The 16,863-nt window shown below is 49.1% G+C and overlaps 1 protein-coding gene across 1 annotated transcript; it reads right to left on the reverse strand.

The window, feature by feature from the left end:
- Positions 1-4,207: 4,207 nt before the first annotated feature.
- LOC120746604 (zinc fingers and homeoboxes protein 1-like) lies at positions 4,208-15,816 on the reverse strand. The gene is made up of 8 exons (XM_040052026.1): positions 15,293-15,816; positions 11,788-12,279; positions 10,641-11,264; positions 10,158-10,284; positions 8,123-9,352; positions 7,901-8,032; positions 7,234-7,637; positions 4,208-6,508 (listed from the first exon to the last, which is right to left on the reverse strand). Exons 2-7 carry the CDS (start codon positions 12,153-12,155, stop codon positions 7,242-7,244), a joined length of 2,877 nt encoding a protein of 958 aa, XP_039907960.1. The 5' UTR covers positions 12,156-12,279; positions 15,293-15,816; the 3' UTR covers positions 4,208-6,508; positions 7,234-7,241.
- Positions 15,817-16,863: the final 1,047 nt, after the last annotated feature.

A 16,863-nucleotide genomic window follows, 5' to 3' on the forward strand; every position in this document is an offset into this window, starting at 1 on the left:
CGTTTAACTCGTTTCGTGGTTCGTGTCCAGAGGACGTGACTGAGCAGGCTGAGGACACCGAGACTCTGTCAAACATGACAGCAAACATGTTTGGTGTAACATGTTCCAAAGTAACACATTACTGTAATCACATTACATTTTTCAGTAATACAGTAATGTAATGAGTCACAAAGCTCTTCAGCTATCTGCACATCGAGTCTCTTTCTGCATGCGCACTTCTGCTCCGATCAGCCGATGAGAGAGCCGTCATCCACACATGGACAAAACTTGGAACGTCGTCCAATGAATGGCCGGCCTTCCAAAATGACTACAAGAGCACGTGACACGAACATCAGGACAACTGAGCGATTGCAGCGCAGCAGAGGCTTAGAGATAAAGTCACCTCGAGGTTCATACAAGGTGAGCAAGCACTTGGCAACAGTAGGAAGGAAAAACTCCCTTTTAACAGGAAGAAACCTCCAGCTGTGACTAGTTGGGGTTATACACGTACAGAGGTGTATAAACACATAGTGAGAGAAGAAGAAACACCCAGTGCATCATGGGAATCCCCGGCAGCCTACGTCTATTGCAGCATAACTAAGGGAGGATTCAGGGTCACCTGGTCCAGCCCTAACTATATGTTTTAGCAAAAAGGAAAGTTTGAACGCAAAAGTACTGAGTAAAAGTAACAAATTACTTTCTCTAGCAACTCACTCGGTAGATGATGCATTACTTTTGATAAAAGTACTAGTAGTAATAGATTACTTTCTTTGTACATCAGGCGACTGTGGCTCAGGGGGTTGGGAATCGCATCTGTAACCGGAAGGTCGCCGGTTCGATCCCTGGGCTCTCTGTCCTGGTCGTTGTGTCCTTGGGCAAGACACTTTACCCTACTTGCCTACTGGTGTTGGCCAGAGGGGCCGATGGCGCGATATGGCAGCCTCGCTTCTGTCAGTCTGCCCCAGGGCAGCTGTGGCTACAACTGTAGCTTGCCTCCACCAGTGTGTGAATGTGAGAGTGAATGAATAGTGGCATTGTAAAGCGCTTTGGGTGCCTTGAAAAGCGCTATATAAATCCAATCCATTATTATTATTATTACTAATGACCCCAGTAGCAGTGACACCCATGATTGTGCCTGACACGTGTGTGCGTCTCCGTTAGTGTTGCACTCATTGGTGGGAGTTGTGTGTTTGCAGCAGTGCAAACAGGAGCTGTTCATAATGAATTCAGCTAACTTTTAATGCCTGCTTGGCTTCCTCTGCGGAGGCTGCCAGCCTCAGAAAGCCTCGGCTCTAAAAGGGCCCTGCACGCTCTGCTGTGCTTCTACGTGCTCGTGTGTGAAGCTAACGCGGTGGGAAGCAGGACCGGTGTTTTTCAGAGTGTGCTCCAGAGACTGAGCGTGTGAGCGGAGCATTAAACGGGAGGTTTAGCCCCGTCGGCGGCGCTATAGATTCAAACACGTGCGTGGAAGTAGGTCAGTAGTGAAAGGGTTCTCGGCTGTCCTCGCACGGCCTCTGCTCGGCCCGTCACACCACTCGCGTCGACTCCAATTTTCTCTTCCTCGCCCCTCCTCCTCCCACTGCCCCCTTCCTCCTCCCCCTTCATCCCTTTCTCTCTGCCCCGATTAGGAGGGGAGCAGGTCCCACCCCTGGTTCAGACGGGTCTCCTGTAGGTTAACTCTTCCCGCTCCGAGTGAACTTTTATCTCTCTGCAAGGTTCCTCCTCGGCGGTCGGCTCGTGTTTTCACCGAGGCCTCTGCCAGACCATGTGCGGCGTGTAACTGGTGTTTTTGAGGGAGACCCGACGCCACAAAATGGGGCCAAGCTCGGCGCTGTGAAGGCAGGACATGAATCAGCCTTTTCTCCCCGAAGCTCGAGTTAAAAACAGAGGCCAAAAAAAATCTGGGAAATTAAGGAGAGAGGGGAAACGGAGCCAGTGAACTTCCAGGAAGGCTGGATAAAACCCAGATCTGTGAACAAATGGTGTATTACCCAACCCGGCCAGCTTTACATGATTTACAGTAGAGGTTAGAGAGGGGCGGGTGGCTGAGCTCACACCGCCATCTGCTGGAAAGCAGCGGCAGCGCGAGGACAAGCCCCCCTTTAACCACACAGACGAGCCAAAATGCCCCATCATGGCTCCCAAAAATGTGGCACAAATTCACACCGAACCCGGACCGAGTGTAAGCAAAGATGTTTTCTGAAAGGCGCTGAAACGCCGAGCGATGAGGGCTAAAGCGAAGATGTAGAGGAGAATACAGTGGTTTGAATATCTGGAGGAGAACAGCGTGTTCCCAGGACTGGTTCGGCTGGTTTCTATGGTGCTGATGGTTTCTATGGTGGCGGTGTTTTTGGTGGCGGCGCTGAATACCTCGAATAATTGAGGCGGTTCAGCGAGGAGGGAAAACAGCGCCGCAAGTTAAAGAAGGAACAATCAGAGAACGCTGGAAATGAATCTTTTTAGACGCAGACAGACACAGATATCGTAAAGCTCAAAGTGAATATACACGTGTGCTCGCAACGGTCACTTAACCGACTGTCAACACAGATATCTAATCAGCCAATCACATGACAGCAACTCATTTACTGGGATTAGAGTGTACAATATCCAGTAAGCGTCATATCTGTCTTATCGAGGTCAGAGGAGACAACCGAGGCTTGCACAAGAGCATCTCTTCGTGCACCACGTGTCCAATATGGAGGCGGATGAGCTACAGCAGCAGAGAACCACACCGGCGACGCTCCTGTCGGCTCAGAGCAGGAAACTGAGGCTACAGCTCATACAGACTCAACAAAACTGGACACAGACCACCAGGAAACAGTGCCCAGCTGCTTCCGAAAGGCCAACACACCACATCATAAAGCTCCAGTCATCTCCATCTGGTAACACTGGGAATCACCAAAAACCCACCGGTGGCCACCAGCACACTTCAGCCTGTGTCAGTTTGATCTGTCCGAACCTCACGAACATTAAAAAGGCCCAGTTTGGAGGAGCGTCTGTAACGCTGGAGCGCACGGCATCAAGAATCAGCTTCAGACCACAGCAGCTACAAGAACCAGGAAAGCTGCTGCATCATGTGACTCCACAGTAGTTTATAACAGGTTTTTTTCAGCGAATTGTCAGAAAACTAAAAAAAAAAAAATCAGCTGACTCTGAGGAGGGGGTCAGGTGCGACTCACATCCAGGGCCGACGAGCACGTCGTTAATCTGAAACGAACGCTCATGTCGTCCTGCCGAAGTCTCTTCGGCATCAGTCACATCAGTCACTCTGAGCCGTCACAGCAGCGCCGGTGCCAGTGCGACACCTGCTGGTGGTTTCAGGAATTTAAGAGAAATCCAGCAGCCTCACATGTTACTGCTGATTGCACATCTGCATGTGTTTCCTCCAGAGTTTAGAGGATGTTTCATTAAAGGTGGTCTGATAAACCTGAGCTGCTCAGCCCGCGGTTCACATCTGCAGGCTTCAGCTCACCGACTCCTTCCTGTTTCACAGCAGAACAAAACTAAAGAGAAAAACCTGAAATAAGATCAGAACGCCTTTCAGACGCCTCGAGGTCCCTTGGGCAGGTCGATCCTGAGCCTCGGGGGCTCCACCTCCAACAGCAGCGCCTTCAGGTGTCAGCCTCCAGCTGGTGCATTACGGTGACATCAGCAAGGCCACGAAGGACCTTCAGAAGCACCAGTGCGGTTTTTTATGAGCCCTGGGAGCCGTTGGGAAAACACCCAAACCCAGAGTTTGTTTTTTAGTGGTCATGAGAGAGAAACACAACAAAGCTGTGTGTGTCTTTAAATGTTACAACAGGTCTTAGTTTTAACATCTGATAAAAACATGACGTCAAAATGTAGCGTTCGTCTTTATTTTAGGGTCTTTGTCCTCATCGGGCCGATGAGCCAACACTGCGCCGAGACACCGAGGTGACCCGCGGGCCGGAGTAAAGATGCTGAAAGACCCGAGTGTGCCATCTATTGTAAATGATTTCTAAAAAACAAAAAACATCAAATGTTTGAAGGATTTATGGAGAAAAACTCCTTTTTTAAATTTAAAGGTAAATTACAGCAGTTACAGTTTCAGACATAATTTGAGAACAATATCTGTCAGTTTTATTTACTCGAGACATTTTTTGATCGTTTACATCTTTATGAGTTCGTTCAGAGGCACAAAGACTCGACTGTATTTGGAACATGAAGATAAAACGCGTTCACACAAACATAAAACAGGAAAACAAACTCGTTTTTTCACTTTTTATTTTTTGCTTGCAGACAAAAAAAGATCCATGAAAGTCCAGATATAATAAATAAATTAACTACTAAAAACCGTCGACTATTAAAGCGATTTAAAGAAGAAGAGGACGAGTGGTTGAAAGGTTACAGAGAAGATTTTACTGCCCACCTCCACCTGCTGATTGTTCCTTGATGGTTGCATATCCTATCAGAGACCTACGAGGTTCCCTCACCACAGGAAGAGCACAGAAAAGCAAAATAAAAGCTTTTTCCCCCCATATGAAAAGTTAAAAAGCTCCCGTAAGAACTGAGCCTGGTGGTTTATTGTCCCTAAAATATCGTCTTTAATTCGAGGAAACCTGAAAGATCTCGTTTAACTAGTTCACCCGTATTTGAGCTAATAAACGCAGTAATAACTATGTCTTCTTCTGCTGTTCCTCTTTGAAGCGATTCGCTGCCTGTGGTGGCGAACGCCGTCTGAAAGACATAATTATTTTCATGCATACAGTAAAGGAGAAACCTGTCGTCGAGTGTAAATGTCACAATCTTGCCGAGTTTGTAGCTTAACCGACTGAGGTAAAGTTGCCTGTTTCCTGAAGTAGAGCGCACCTGCCTGTGTGTGTTTGCTTTTTGGACGAGGAGACGAGGAGGCGGCGCTCGGGTTCAAACGTTTCTCAACTTCATCGGTTTGTAAAGTTCCGATTTTTTTTTTTTTTTTTTTAAAAACCCAGAAAAAAATCATCCGAGCAGCGAGTCTGTGTCCGCACAGCGTTAAAGGAAAAATCCACTTCCATCTGAACTTTTAGTTTTTGCTCTGTGACACGTCCGGTGATGTCCCTGTTCTGTCCGAGCGCTGAGCTGGATCACAGCTGTTTACCTGTTACCTCTCCAGTGTGTCCTGGCCACACCTCTGATAGGTGTTCGTGAGTCCGAGCCACCTCGGCTGCCTCCTTTCAGGGCGGTCAGGAGGCGACCGACCTGCGGTCACCACTCGCAGCCCGTCAGCAGGGGTCAGGGAACGCAGAGCATCTGGAAAACTGACAGACAAGCTGTCCCGTTCCTGCAGACAAATTTGGAGCGGCTTCTCACTCCCAGCCCGCTGATTCGCTGATTCTGGACCCAGCTGACCTGCGGCTGAAGACCAACCCAGTGGACCAACCCAGAGGTGGAGGCCATCGCTCAGCCCAGATCTTCCGTCCACTGAAGGGAACAAACCAAGCTCGCACTGCAGCCCTGCAGGGACCGGAGCCGCCCCGCCCCCACCACAGGAGGACGAGCTGGAGCAGCGCTCTGTAACCAGGATCAAACGGGATCGCTCCTCTAGCATCCTGGGATCTATGAGCGAGACCCACCTGAGGCTGAAACCCTCTGGACCGGCATCCGTCGAACACCATCCGTGGATGCTGGTGGTGTGAGCGGTGCAGTCGCGATGCAGGTAGTTTGATTAGAAGCTTCAAACCAGCGAGTAAACAACAGCGAGAATCAAAAATCTGTTTATGTCGAGGCGTGCTCGTCTGTGGTTACCCCGCAGAGGGTAAAACTGAGCACGCTCTGAGTTTTAAAGTGGATTTTCCCGTTAACGGTGCGTCACGTGTTCTCTGGTTGTTTTGGTTCAAACTGAAATGATGTTGAAACTGAACCCGAACGCCTGAAAACAAAAACAGATTCAGCTTCCATTATATGTTTTATGTTGTTCAGACTTTAAGAAATCACCTGGAAAAATACAAAAGGTCTGCTGTGGGTCTCTTTCCAGCGCTGCGTTTGTCTTTATTTAAACAATCGTAGAAACAGAATGGCACTGATCCGACTTATCGGAGCGGTTTTAAAAACCTCGTCTTCAGAGGAGCCGAGTGTTTCCGGGCCGGAGGACGATCCCTCCGGAAAAAACGTCCAGCGGTTCCTCCATTATTCTGAAAAAAGTCCTTTTAATAAAGAGAAAACCATGCGAGGTCTGACCTCTGAGAAATGTCCTGGACTTCTGTCTTTATACAAACGCTGATTTCTTTTTAGTTCTGTATGAAAATCTGAGTAAAAGCCGAGTCGCTGTCAGAGTAAAAGCTTGTCGTTTGTACAGGAGCAGAGCTGAATCGCAGCGCCGTTCGGTCCCCGGCAGACTAAATCCACACGCTCTGTCCTCCGTCGCGGCGATTCTCAGCTGCACCGCGACCCAAAGCCTCCGAGGCTCCAACCCACCGCTCGACAAGCGAATGTCCATCTGACCTTACCGCAGCCATCTTTGGGTCCCGAACCACCAACTGAGAAACACCACATCCTCTGTCATCTCTGCGCGGGGGGAGCAACAATAAACCTGAGGAAGGACAGGTGGGGAGAAGAGAGGCAGGTAACTACGGAGAAACACGCCGGGTCATTCAGGATTCATCTTGTTATCCCAACAGCGTTACATGGAGGCGACTCAGGAAGTCAGCCCTGGGTTTGGTGAGATGGCTTTCAGCACCTTCACCCGAGGCCAAGTTTGCAGCATCTGACCAATCAGAATCATGGACGTGCCTACGGTGCACTGACTACAGGGACCCACAGGAGGGTCAGCGCTGTACACACTGACTGCACTGGATTCAGTTCAAAGCTCAGAAATCAAACAGAAACATGGAAATCTCCTGAACAACCACTGCAAAGTGGAGCAAACATCAAATCTGTGGCACAGCTGCAGTGTTAAAGACCGGGCCATGTAGTCTGTCTCCTGTTAACGACTATTATATGAATAAAGTTCAGTCTATTTGAAGTCAGGAGACAAAGCTGGTAGAAGCAGAACTGCAGCACATGTCCCTGCAGAGAGCAGATTCAACCAGTCAGGAGCTGTAATATCAGGCAGCTCCTCCTGTGCTGACAGGCTGTGGTTCTTATCTGTTTCTTATCTGTAGTTGGGTCGACTGAGGACAAAAGGTTTCATGAAACAGAAACTGCTTCTACCTGCTCGTCGACTCACGCGTCTGCAAACTGCGGTAATTTTCCTGGTTTTAGTTTCTGCTGAATCTCTGGAAATAAAAAAGGAATAAAACTGAAAACCTTGCTCACCTGTCTGCTCACGTCTGCTCTTCTGCCTGAGGCTGTGATTGGCTGAAACCTTCAGATCCCTCCTGGATCTCTTCATCCTCCTCCTCCTCTTCTGCGTCCTTCTCGTCTTCCTCCACGCAGTCGTCGTCCGATGCCTCCTCTCCTTGTTCTTTCACCTCCATCTCTCCCTCGCTGTCTGCGTGCTCCGCCGTCGCCTCCTCCTCCTCTTCCTCGTCCTCTTCCTCCGCCTCCTCATCGCTGAAGAGCTCCGTGCCCTCCTCCGCCCTCCTGGCGGTCTCGGAGAACCAGTCTCTGACCTGCTCGTAGCTCATGCTGGACTTTGCCACCAGCTCGTCCAGGTCCTTCTCGCTCAGGGCTCGGTGCTTGAGGTAGTACTCCTTCAGAAAAGCCTTACCGGACTTCACCTGCAAGAGGAACAAAGATCACCTTCAGTCACTTATAATCCTCACATTTGCTACACAATGAGTCCAGGAGAGGCTGGACTGTGAAATGTGGACGATCCGGGGCTCGAACCAGCGCCCTGATTGGCAGACGACCTGCTAAAATCCAGCTGAATACTCGAGTTCTCCAGCTGCTCTCCAGCAGTTCAGAGACCGGCTGTTGTACCGCCTCTCGCCCAGCGATGGCCAGCCGAGTAGGAATTTTTCTTTTTTTTCTAAAAACGCACCTTGATGGCACCGTCGCCGCCCTGTGGAGAGCGCTTGCAGGGATACGGCCGGCGCGTCCTCCTGGACCAACCACGGAAACGCTTCCTTGACTTCTTCTGGCTCTTTGCGCCGCCGTTCAACGCCTCGTCCACCTGGAACAAGAAAAAAAAACGTCAGATGTTACCAGGAGATGAAGCGTGGCGTTTGTGTTACATCACAAAAAAGGTTTCCTGCGAGCGCACCTTGCCGCTCTGGTAGAGGTAGTACCACTTCAGGTTGCTGTTCTTGCAGGCGTAGCGCGTGTCTCCGAACCAGTTTACGATGTACGTCCTCGGCAGCCCGCTCTCCTTCGCCATCTGGTCGTACTCCTCGGGCGTCGGCCACTGCGAGTGGACGAAGGCCTTCTTCAGGATGTGCAGCTGCTCCGGCGTCTTCTTCACCAACTTCCTGCTGATGGGAGGCGTGCCCTGTCGTTCCTGAGCCGAGGGCGAAGGGGCGGCGGCCGGTTTCGCCTTCTCGTCGTCTCCCTCTGCGTCGCTGTCCTTCGACTGACCCGCCGACGGTATTTTCCTCCTCTCCGTGAACCAGGCATCTACCTCGCGCCTCGTCAGCTTCGTCTCTGCCCGCAGCCGGCTCAGCTCCTCGTCTGAGGGCGTGTCCGACTTCTGGAAGCTGGCCTCCAGCACGAGCAGCTGCTCCGGAGTCTTTTCCTTGAACTTCTGCGGCGTGAAGTCGGGGAAGGCGTGGCGGAATTTAATGCGGAGGTCGCTGGAGGACCCGGCTGAGCCCGGAGCGCCGGCCGAGGTCGGCGAGGAGTCGCTGGCGTCGTCGCTGGAGTCGATGACGATGGTGGAGGTGTTGTCGCTGTTGTTGCTATCGTTGATGCTGATGCCACCGCCGCTGCTCCTTCCTCCTCGGCCGCCGCCGGCCGCGGCTCTGCCAGGCGTGGCCTGCGTCAGCAGCAGGCTGTGGTGGTCCTTGGAGTTCCTCTGGTTGTAGCGCGTGTCGCTGAACCACTTCTTTATCGCTCGCTTGGAGAGTTTGGTGACCTGCATGAGGCGCGAGATCTCCGCCTCGGTGGCGAACTGCCGCCGGCTGTAGCTCGCCTTCAGCTCTGCCAGCTGCTCTTTGGACTTCTTCGGCTTGCTTGTGGTCGAGTCCAGACCGAGCGACACGCCGGCCGACGAAGACGACATCTCGGCATTCGATTCGGACGTAGACGGCTCGGCGGCTTTGGGCTGGCTGCCGGGGACACCCGCGACCGTCAGCGTGATGGGAGAGGCGACGGGGACTGCGCCGCTGTTCCCGGCCACCTGAGTGAGGACGAGGCCCGGCTGACCGACGATCTGACACGTCTGGAAGATGTTCTGCAGGCCGTTCGTGGTGGCGGCGATGTTAGCGGGGATGACGGTGATGGTCTGAGGGATGGTCTGCACTGTGCCGTTAAACTTCTTCCTCCGCGCCTCCTCCACCTGCAGAGAGGAGCAGTAGAAGGTCAAAGGTAAGGTGTGACATCACCGACTTTCTAAAGTTATTAAAGTTGTGGGAGTTATTGTTTAGATGCTGCAGTGAAGATGTTTCTCAGAACTGCTCAAGTTCCTGCCTCAGGTTTCCTCAGAGCCACAGACTTATTCTACATCTACGAAACAACCAGAACGACTTCCTGTCAGGAAACTGAACAACCACAATCATCATCATCAGCCACAACACAATCTGACCGGGAGTCACATGATCAGTGAGGCGGTGACGGCCTATAAAAACCTGTTTTATAAAGCGACCTGACGAGTCTGGCAGCAGTTAATAAACACTCATTAACTGCAGTTCTTAAAAACTGGACCACCTTTGTGCTCAAGCACTTTTTTTTAATGATCCAGGAAGAAGTTAGTGATGCAGTTTCTACTCACACAGTGTGACACTCAACAGCACAATAATGTTTCCTGATGCTTTTCTCTGAGAGTAAATCTGACATAGGAGCAGATTCTTCCTTTTACCAGGATTCATCTGTAAACTGTGAAGGAAACGTGTCGCTGATGCTGACTGCAGATGGACCCGGAGACGCAGCATCAGCGACACGTTGAAACAAACTGCTGAACAGCCTCTGGTGGCCTTTCAGAGCTGTGGGACCTGCTGAGACTCGTCCTTCAGGCTGCTCACACACAAACTCGGGATATTTGATCAAATTAGACTCTCGCGTGGTAACCGGAACAACATCAGACGTGACGGGAAGTTTAACTGCAGCCGGTCAGTCTGCGTGTGAGCGTCTGCTGAAGCACCCACCTCCTCCGGCGTCCAGCTGACTCCGTGTTTGAGCCTCTGAGCAGAAAACCAGACTTTGATCTGCTCCTCGCTGAACTTGGTCTGTGACGAAAGGCCCACGATCTCCGACACCGAGGGATACGGAAACCTGCGACACAAAAAGCACACACACTGAAACGGCAGCGGGATTACACACCGAGAAACACGTCTGTGTGCTCGTGGAGCAAAGCAGTAACCTCCACCCGTCTGTGCTACCACCCAGCCTCCATCCAGCTGTGACTGATGCAGTAAATGCGGGTGTAGTAACCGGGCGGGTCGGCTGCTTTTTCATATCATCAGGTGCACAGAGAAGTGCAGTAAAATAAGATAAAGCATGAGCGACAGCTGGCCTTTCAAAATAAGAGCGAGCCAACTGTCTGACAGTGATTAAGTATACAAAAAGCTACAATCAGTGGGCGGTTCCATGTGTGCAGCGCCCCTCAGGTGTACCTCAGGTGTGCTTACCTGTTGTAGGCGCTGACCAGCAGGACGTTGTTGTCCATGGCTGCGTTGTAGGTGGGGATGCTGCTGATGGGGATGAGGAGCTGCGTCTGCGTGCTGTTCTGCTGGCTCTGCAGGGCTGACAGAACCTGCGCCAGCGTCCCTGGAGGCAGCACGCCGCCACCAGCGGGGGAGGCCCCGCCTTTGATCTGCAGCACGTTGGGGCTGTTCACCACGATGCTCTGCGGCACGGCCTGGACCTGCAGCGGCGCGGTGACGGGGATGAGGCGAGGGGCGACGGCAGCGGGGGCCGTCGGCGCGGGCGACAGCGCAGGCGGCTCCTTGTCGTCATCCTCGTCGTCGCTTTCCACTTTGATGACATCGTCGACGGCCATCTTGTGCGCGGCGGTGAACTTCTTGGGCTCAGCTCGGCTCTTGTTCCTCATGATGGGCGTCTTGCTGAAGGCGATGCCTCTGCGCGCCGTCTCCTCCGCCTCGTCCTCCTCCACTTTGACGAAGCTGCCGTCGAAGGTCAGGTCGTTCACCGTCTGCTGGAAGATGGTCTCGTTGTTGCGCTTCACCATCGTCCGCGTGAAGTTGTCCTCGCCCGGGTGCAGCCGAGCGTTGTGGGCCAGCAGCGTGTCGTAGCTGGAAGCAGAGGATCATGGGTAAATAAAGCAAAAAAGGAGATTTAGAACTCAAACTATGGTAAAGTCCACAGTGCTGATGCTCAGTTACAGATCATTTTTACATCTTGGCGTAAACGGCACTGAGTAGCAGCTTTCAGCCCTGAAATTAGGGATTAAAACAGTGATTTTTTTAATCGTCTCTTTGTTGAGATTAAAAATCGCTCTTTCTGCTGTGTTTGTGGGTTTTTTTAAGGAAGTGAATGAAAGTTTTGTTTCCTTCTGCTTGCTGGGACAAGGACTGCTGCTGTGCATTTACAGGAGGTTTAAAAATGAAACATTAAAAATGGACGAGTGGAGCCATAATCGCTCTGTTGGCGTTTTTCTGTCTGAAGATGATGAACTTTGACACGTGTTGGTGTGTTGGGTGTTATCAGTTACTCTAACCTGCCTTCAGGGCCTGGATCTGGACTGTTTTGGCTCTTAATCTTTCACATTTCTTTTTAAATAAACGCACTTCCTGTCAGGTGGTGTGAGCGCGGTACCTCTTGGTGTGGTAGTCACACTCCATGCAGACATAGGAGGTGTTGAGGACGACGTCGGGATGCTCCGTGTCCACGTGCATGGTGAACAGGTTGAGCTCCGACGTCTGGAAGCTGCAGTATTTGCACTCGTAGCCTCCCTCCGCTGCATTCAAGTCCAGGTAGGGGTCCGACGCCGCGACGTCACGCCTGCCGTCGGCCTCCTCTCCTCGCTCCTCCAGCAAGCCGGAAGCCTCCGAGGAGACGGTTGCCGCGCCGTTGCTGTCCTCTGGATCCGCCGCGCCTGTTACATCCTCCATCTCCTGGTCCGAGTCCACAGTTTCTCGGGGAGGAACCATGCAGGGGATGGTGGACTTCCTCCTGCTCGCCATCCTGAGTTTGGGTGAGCGCCGCGTTCAGCCGAGTGTTGGAGCCGACTCAGTTCAAGCCGTCCTGTCGTGGCTCCATAAAGGAGGAGGTCACCAGTCGAAATGTTCCCTTCGCTGTCTTTAAACCCTGTGGCACAGAAATGCATCATTACTCAGAGCACATCCCCACGATCACGCCACCTGTTCTTTAAGATCACACATCAGCAGTTAACCCTTTAAAGCCGGTCGGAGCGGGCACGCTCCGTTTTCCATAACTATTTTTAAATCCCTGTAGAACCGGAACCCTGTAAGCTAGCGCAATAATTTTTTTGCATATGAAACCGGAGGAGTTGTACTTTCATCTGATGCCATCAGCTTGTCCTCGGTCACAGTTTCCTTCCACATATAGCTTTGCAAAAACTGCATAAAAAGCGCTTGCAGCAACAAAAACATAATATTCCAGAAACACACTTTGCCGATCCGATCAGCTGTTTGTAACACTTCCTACATTGAAATAGACGTCAGTGCGAACTATCGCATGTCCGCCATTACCTGCCCGAAACCGGAAGTGACGTCATTTTCGCGGAAAATGTAGTTTCTTACTTGTAGGCCTTAAAAGCCTATACTGCTGTTTTTAAAAGTCATGTTTGACTTTATGCTTTTCTGAATACTTGCTGGGATGCTTAGAACTCAAATTGCACAGCTGGAAATAGTTTATTTTATTTTGATGCTGTTTTCTTTGCAAATTTGCATCATAGGATTGTTTTTCGTTTTTTCTGCAGTATATAAAAATTGGTGTATCACAAAAATAAAACTATGAAGACACTCAAAATAAATTTCCTGTTGTTGTAAACTATTGTTTGCAACTTTTTTGTATTTAAAATTTCTCCAAGTAGAAATATATGTAAAAAAAAATAAAAAAAGATTTCAAATTTCTTGTAGTTTATTGCACTTTTTTGCATTTTATGTAGTTACTATGGACTTAATGCATACATATTATTAGAATTTGGGCTATAACAGTTGTATTGATGTATAGCAACTTGAAATGCTCCTGAAAATGGCTCCACAGCATGTAAAAAAAATAATATAAGCTCTGGCGGACTTGGTTCTATGGTAGGTCTTAAAGGGTTAAATTATCACGTACGGGTCGCTCCACCTTCATCCTCCTTCATTGCTCTTGTTTGTCAGAGGCTTTGTATACAGTGAAGTCACATGTTTTTAAATGAACTGTGCAGTTATTATGCTGTAAATGCTGAAACACGTTCATGCTGATGAAATCAGTTATTAAACTGTTCCAGCACCATCAGTGAATCCTTCCTATGATTGCTTGATCACGACCACGCTCAGTATCGTAAACTCAACGATCCATTTGTTAACACATCACACAAAAAAATGTCCTTTTACAGCAAAGATGGAGGGCGACAGCTCGTTATTCCGCAGCTCTGACTAGTTAACTAGCCTGTCTCAGAAGAGCAACTGCTCATGGTAGCCACAGGGCAACGAGGGCAACACAAACAGTGTCACGCCGCAGAAATCAGTCTGATTCTCAGAGGATACAAAAAAAAAGACACACACACAAAAAACAACAACAAATAATCTTTCTGTTGCTCCGAGTTGCAGGTCAGGAAGATGCCACCAGAGGGCAGCACATTGTCCTGTAAGCTATGGTGAAAAGTACGGCCAGCCTACGCTGACATGGTCTGTCCCACTTTGCAAACTGCTGGATTATATAATCCAACGAGGCTTTATCTTACACTGACGACAGCAATAATTACTTAAACGAATATTTTGGGCATAAACAGCAAATGTATGAGCGTTAAATAGTTTAGTCACATAAACCTTCATAACTACAGCTACAGACAGCTTTGGTGTATGACAGCAGGATCCTTTAGATGATAAATTTAACTCCTAAAGTCTTTATCATTATTCTGTCATATTACATATCAGGTGTTACTGACCACGTGACAGTGTTTCTATTACCACTTAATTAACCCGCCGTCCCCGTACACAAACAAACCCAGAGGTGTTGAAGCCGTCTTGGTTGGGTCTGTCTCCTCAGCTGCTTTCTACAGTTTTGTTTATTAACTGTTAATAAAATCAGAAGTTGCCAATAGTCCCAGTTTTGGTTTAATTCGTTTTTTTACTAACATCGGTGAAAGGGGAGGAGCCTGAGTCAGCTGATGGCTTCTTCTTCTGTTTGTTTATGTCAGGCTCCTAGCTGCCTGACTTTGTTTGGGCAGAAACATGGTGACCCTAAAGATTTCATTTTCCTTTGAGCCGTGGATTTAGGGGCAATAATGCAGAGTATGCAGAAAACCACACGTGATTTTAAATACTGTAAACAAAACAACAACAACAACAACATCATAATTAAAATAGTGCCAGTGTGGGGGATGATCACAGGATCCTTTCCATGAGTAACAACTCTGACCACTAACCCTACAGCTCACTGTGGGACATCAGGGAGATATAAAAGAATGAAAGCAGTTTTCCACCAAAGCCAGTGTAACTTTGCTACTGTGCACCCTGGAGATGCGTCTGGTACAGTGGCAGACCTAAATAAACTTTTACTGCAGTATATCCTAATCTTATACTGCTGCTGTACTGCATTTCTGAGGTAGATATTTGCACTTGTTGCTGCCCTGCTTTGACTGTAGCCTCTACTTAATTAAGTCTGTGCTTTATTCCTTTGAAACAGCTGTAAACAGCTGATAGCTTCAGATCGGGATCATTGATTAGTCCAAAGTCCTCCTTTTGTTTTCTTATTAATCATCGTATGATCCCTGGTGACCCTTCAGAGGGGCCCAGGCCTTAGTTTGGGGACCGGTTTACAAACCGTTACCAGTACTACTTCAGTCAGAGATACATTTCCTGCAGGGAAGGTACTTCTGATACTTCTGCTCAGCACTGATTGCAGTACTCAGTACCTTGCCTCGGCGGTGTGGGGGCTCGGTTCGTACTCGGTGTACTTCCTGCCCAGCACACACGTAAACATGTTAGAGCTCCACGAATATCTCCCCTGTCCTCACTGAACATCCTCCCGCTAACGTTAGCTAGCCCCGCCGCTCCGCGCTGTGCTAGCCGACGCTCCGCTGCTTGCAGCGGGCAGCAGGCTCCAGCTGACGCCGCTAGCAGCCTGCTGAGAGCCCGGGCGTGTTTACCTGCACTGTCGGTTTCCGTTTTCCTGCATGTCGGAGCGAACAGTTAGCTGTAGCCGTGTCTGTTGATACGCAGTCTTCCGCCTTTTGCTTGATTTCACCGCGGCTCCCATCTGCTTCAGCCGGACACAGAGCCGCTCCAGCGGCCGGGGAACATGCTAACTACCGCCGGCTAGCTCCGGTTTGGGCCGGTCGCCGCTCCGACTCGCATTGCTCGCTGTCGCGCTTTGTTAATGAGACGGACCGTTTAAGTGAAATGGGTCCGATAGTTCACCGAATCTGACGATGGCCATTTTTCATACCGCCACTACAAGCGAGCAACGGCCGAGAAATGTATCCGGTTTGAGCTTTTCGCAATAAGAGCATCAACGCAAACACGAGAAACGCCAGTAACATGAACTGTGTGGGTAACTGTGTAACTGACACACTCACAGCTGTAGTTGAAGTCAACAACCACAGCGACGAAACCCATTTAAATACGTTAAATTACACTAATTACATCTCACAAAACCTACAACCTGCGGTGCTGTTCTTACATATCACTAATAGTATTAGAAATATTTCATTTAAAAATGATCCTTTGTTATTTTTTATTTTAAATTTCAGTTAGTGTAATAATGTTTAGGATGTGGGTTTGAATCCTCTGGGCTTTTCTGTGTGGAAGTTATCTCCAGGTACTCCAGCTTCCTCTCACAGTCCAAAGCGTTTAGGATACCTGGTGATTCTACGTGGACTGTGTGAGTGAACGGTGGTCTGTCTGTGTTAGCCCCCTGACAGCCTGGTTACCCGTCCAGGTGCACCCCGCCTCTCGCCCTGCGGTAGCCGGTGTTGTGCCAAAAACTGATTTCCAGTGTTTCTGTGTATTTTTTATGTGTAATATCTTTACGTATGTTCGTAAATAGACTTCGGTGAACAGGGGATACAAAGGGGTTACATAAAGAATTAAAAAAATTATCTGTTTTTAAAGTATCTTTACAACTTGTACTTACATTATAACCAATCCGGTCCTTTATCCCCACTTAAAATATTTTTACAGAACTATCGTAATATTTGCTGCCATTTCTGCTGTCCTGTTGGGCAACTTACTCTTACAAAAGACATTTTTAATGTTAATGAGATTTTTTTTACTGCATAAATAAATGTTATATAAAAGTCGCTGCCAAAAACTGATTGCGGCTTGTATCTTGTTACACGAATGTTGTTTGTGGCTCAAGATGACTTTATGTCATCCATAAGGGATGCATTTGACATATGTTTAACATATTATAGCCCAACAACTTACTTATAGCACTTTAAATGTGAGCAATCGCTTTTTGGCAAATACCGGAAATCAGTTTTTGGCAGACAATCACTTTTTGGCACAACACCGGCGGCACAGGCTCCAGCCCTGGGTGGTGTTTTCTTCCAAGTAAAAACAATAAGTTTGTTTTACAGCGTTTCATATTCTGGGATGTGTTCAGTCAAAATAAAAGTACGCGCAAGCGCAATGTAGATGAAAGGAAACTAAGAAAATATATTTAAATGAAAGCTAATGACGATCACTTATCAGCACTCATTCCACCGTGGCATCGACA

This window comes from Simochromis diagramma, unplaced genomic scaffold, assembly GCF_900408965.1.
Source record: "Simochromis diagramma unplaced genomic scaffold, fSimDia1.1 OVJJ01000171.1, whole genome shotgun sequence".
NCBI classification, from domain to species: Eukaryota; Metazoa; Chordata; class Actinopteri; order Cichliformes; family Cichlidae; genus Simochromis; species Simochromis diagramma.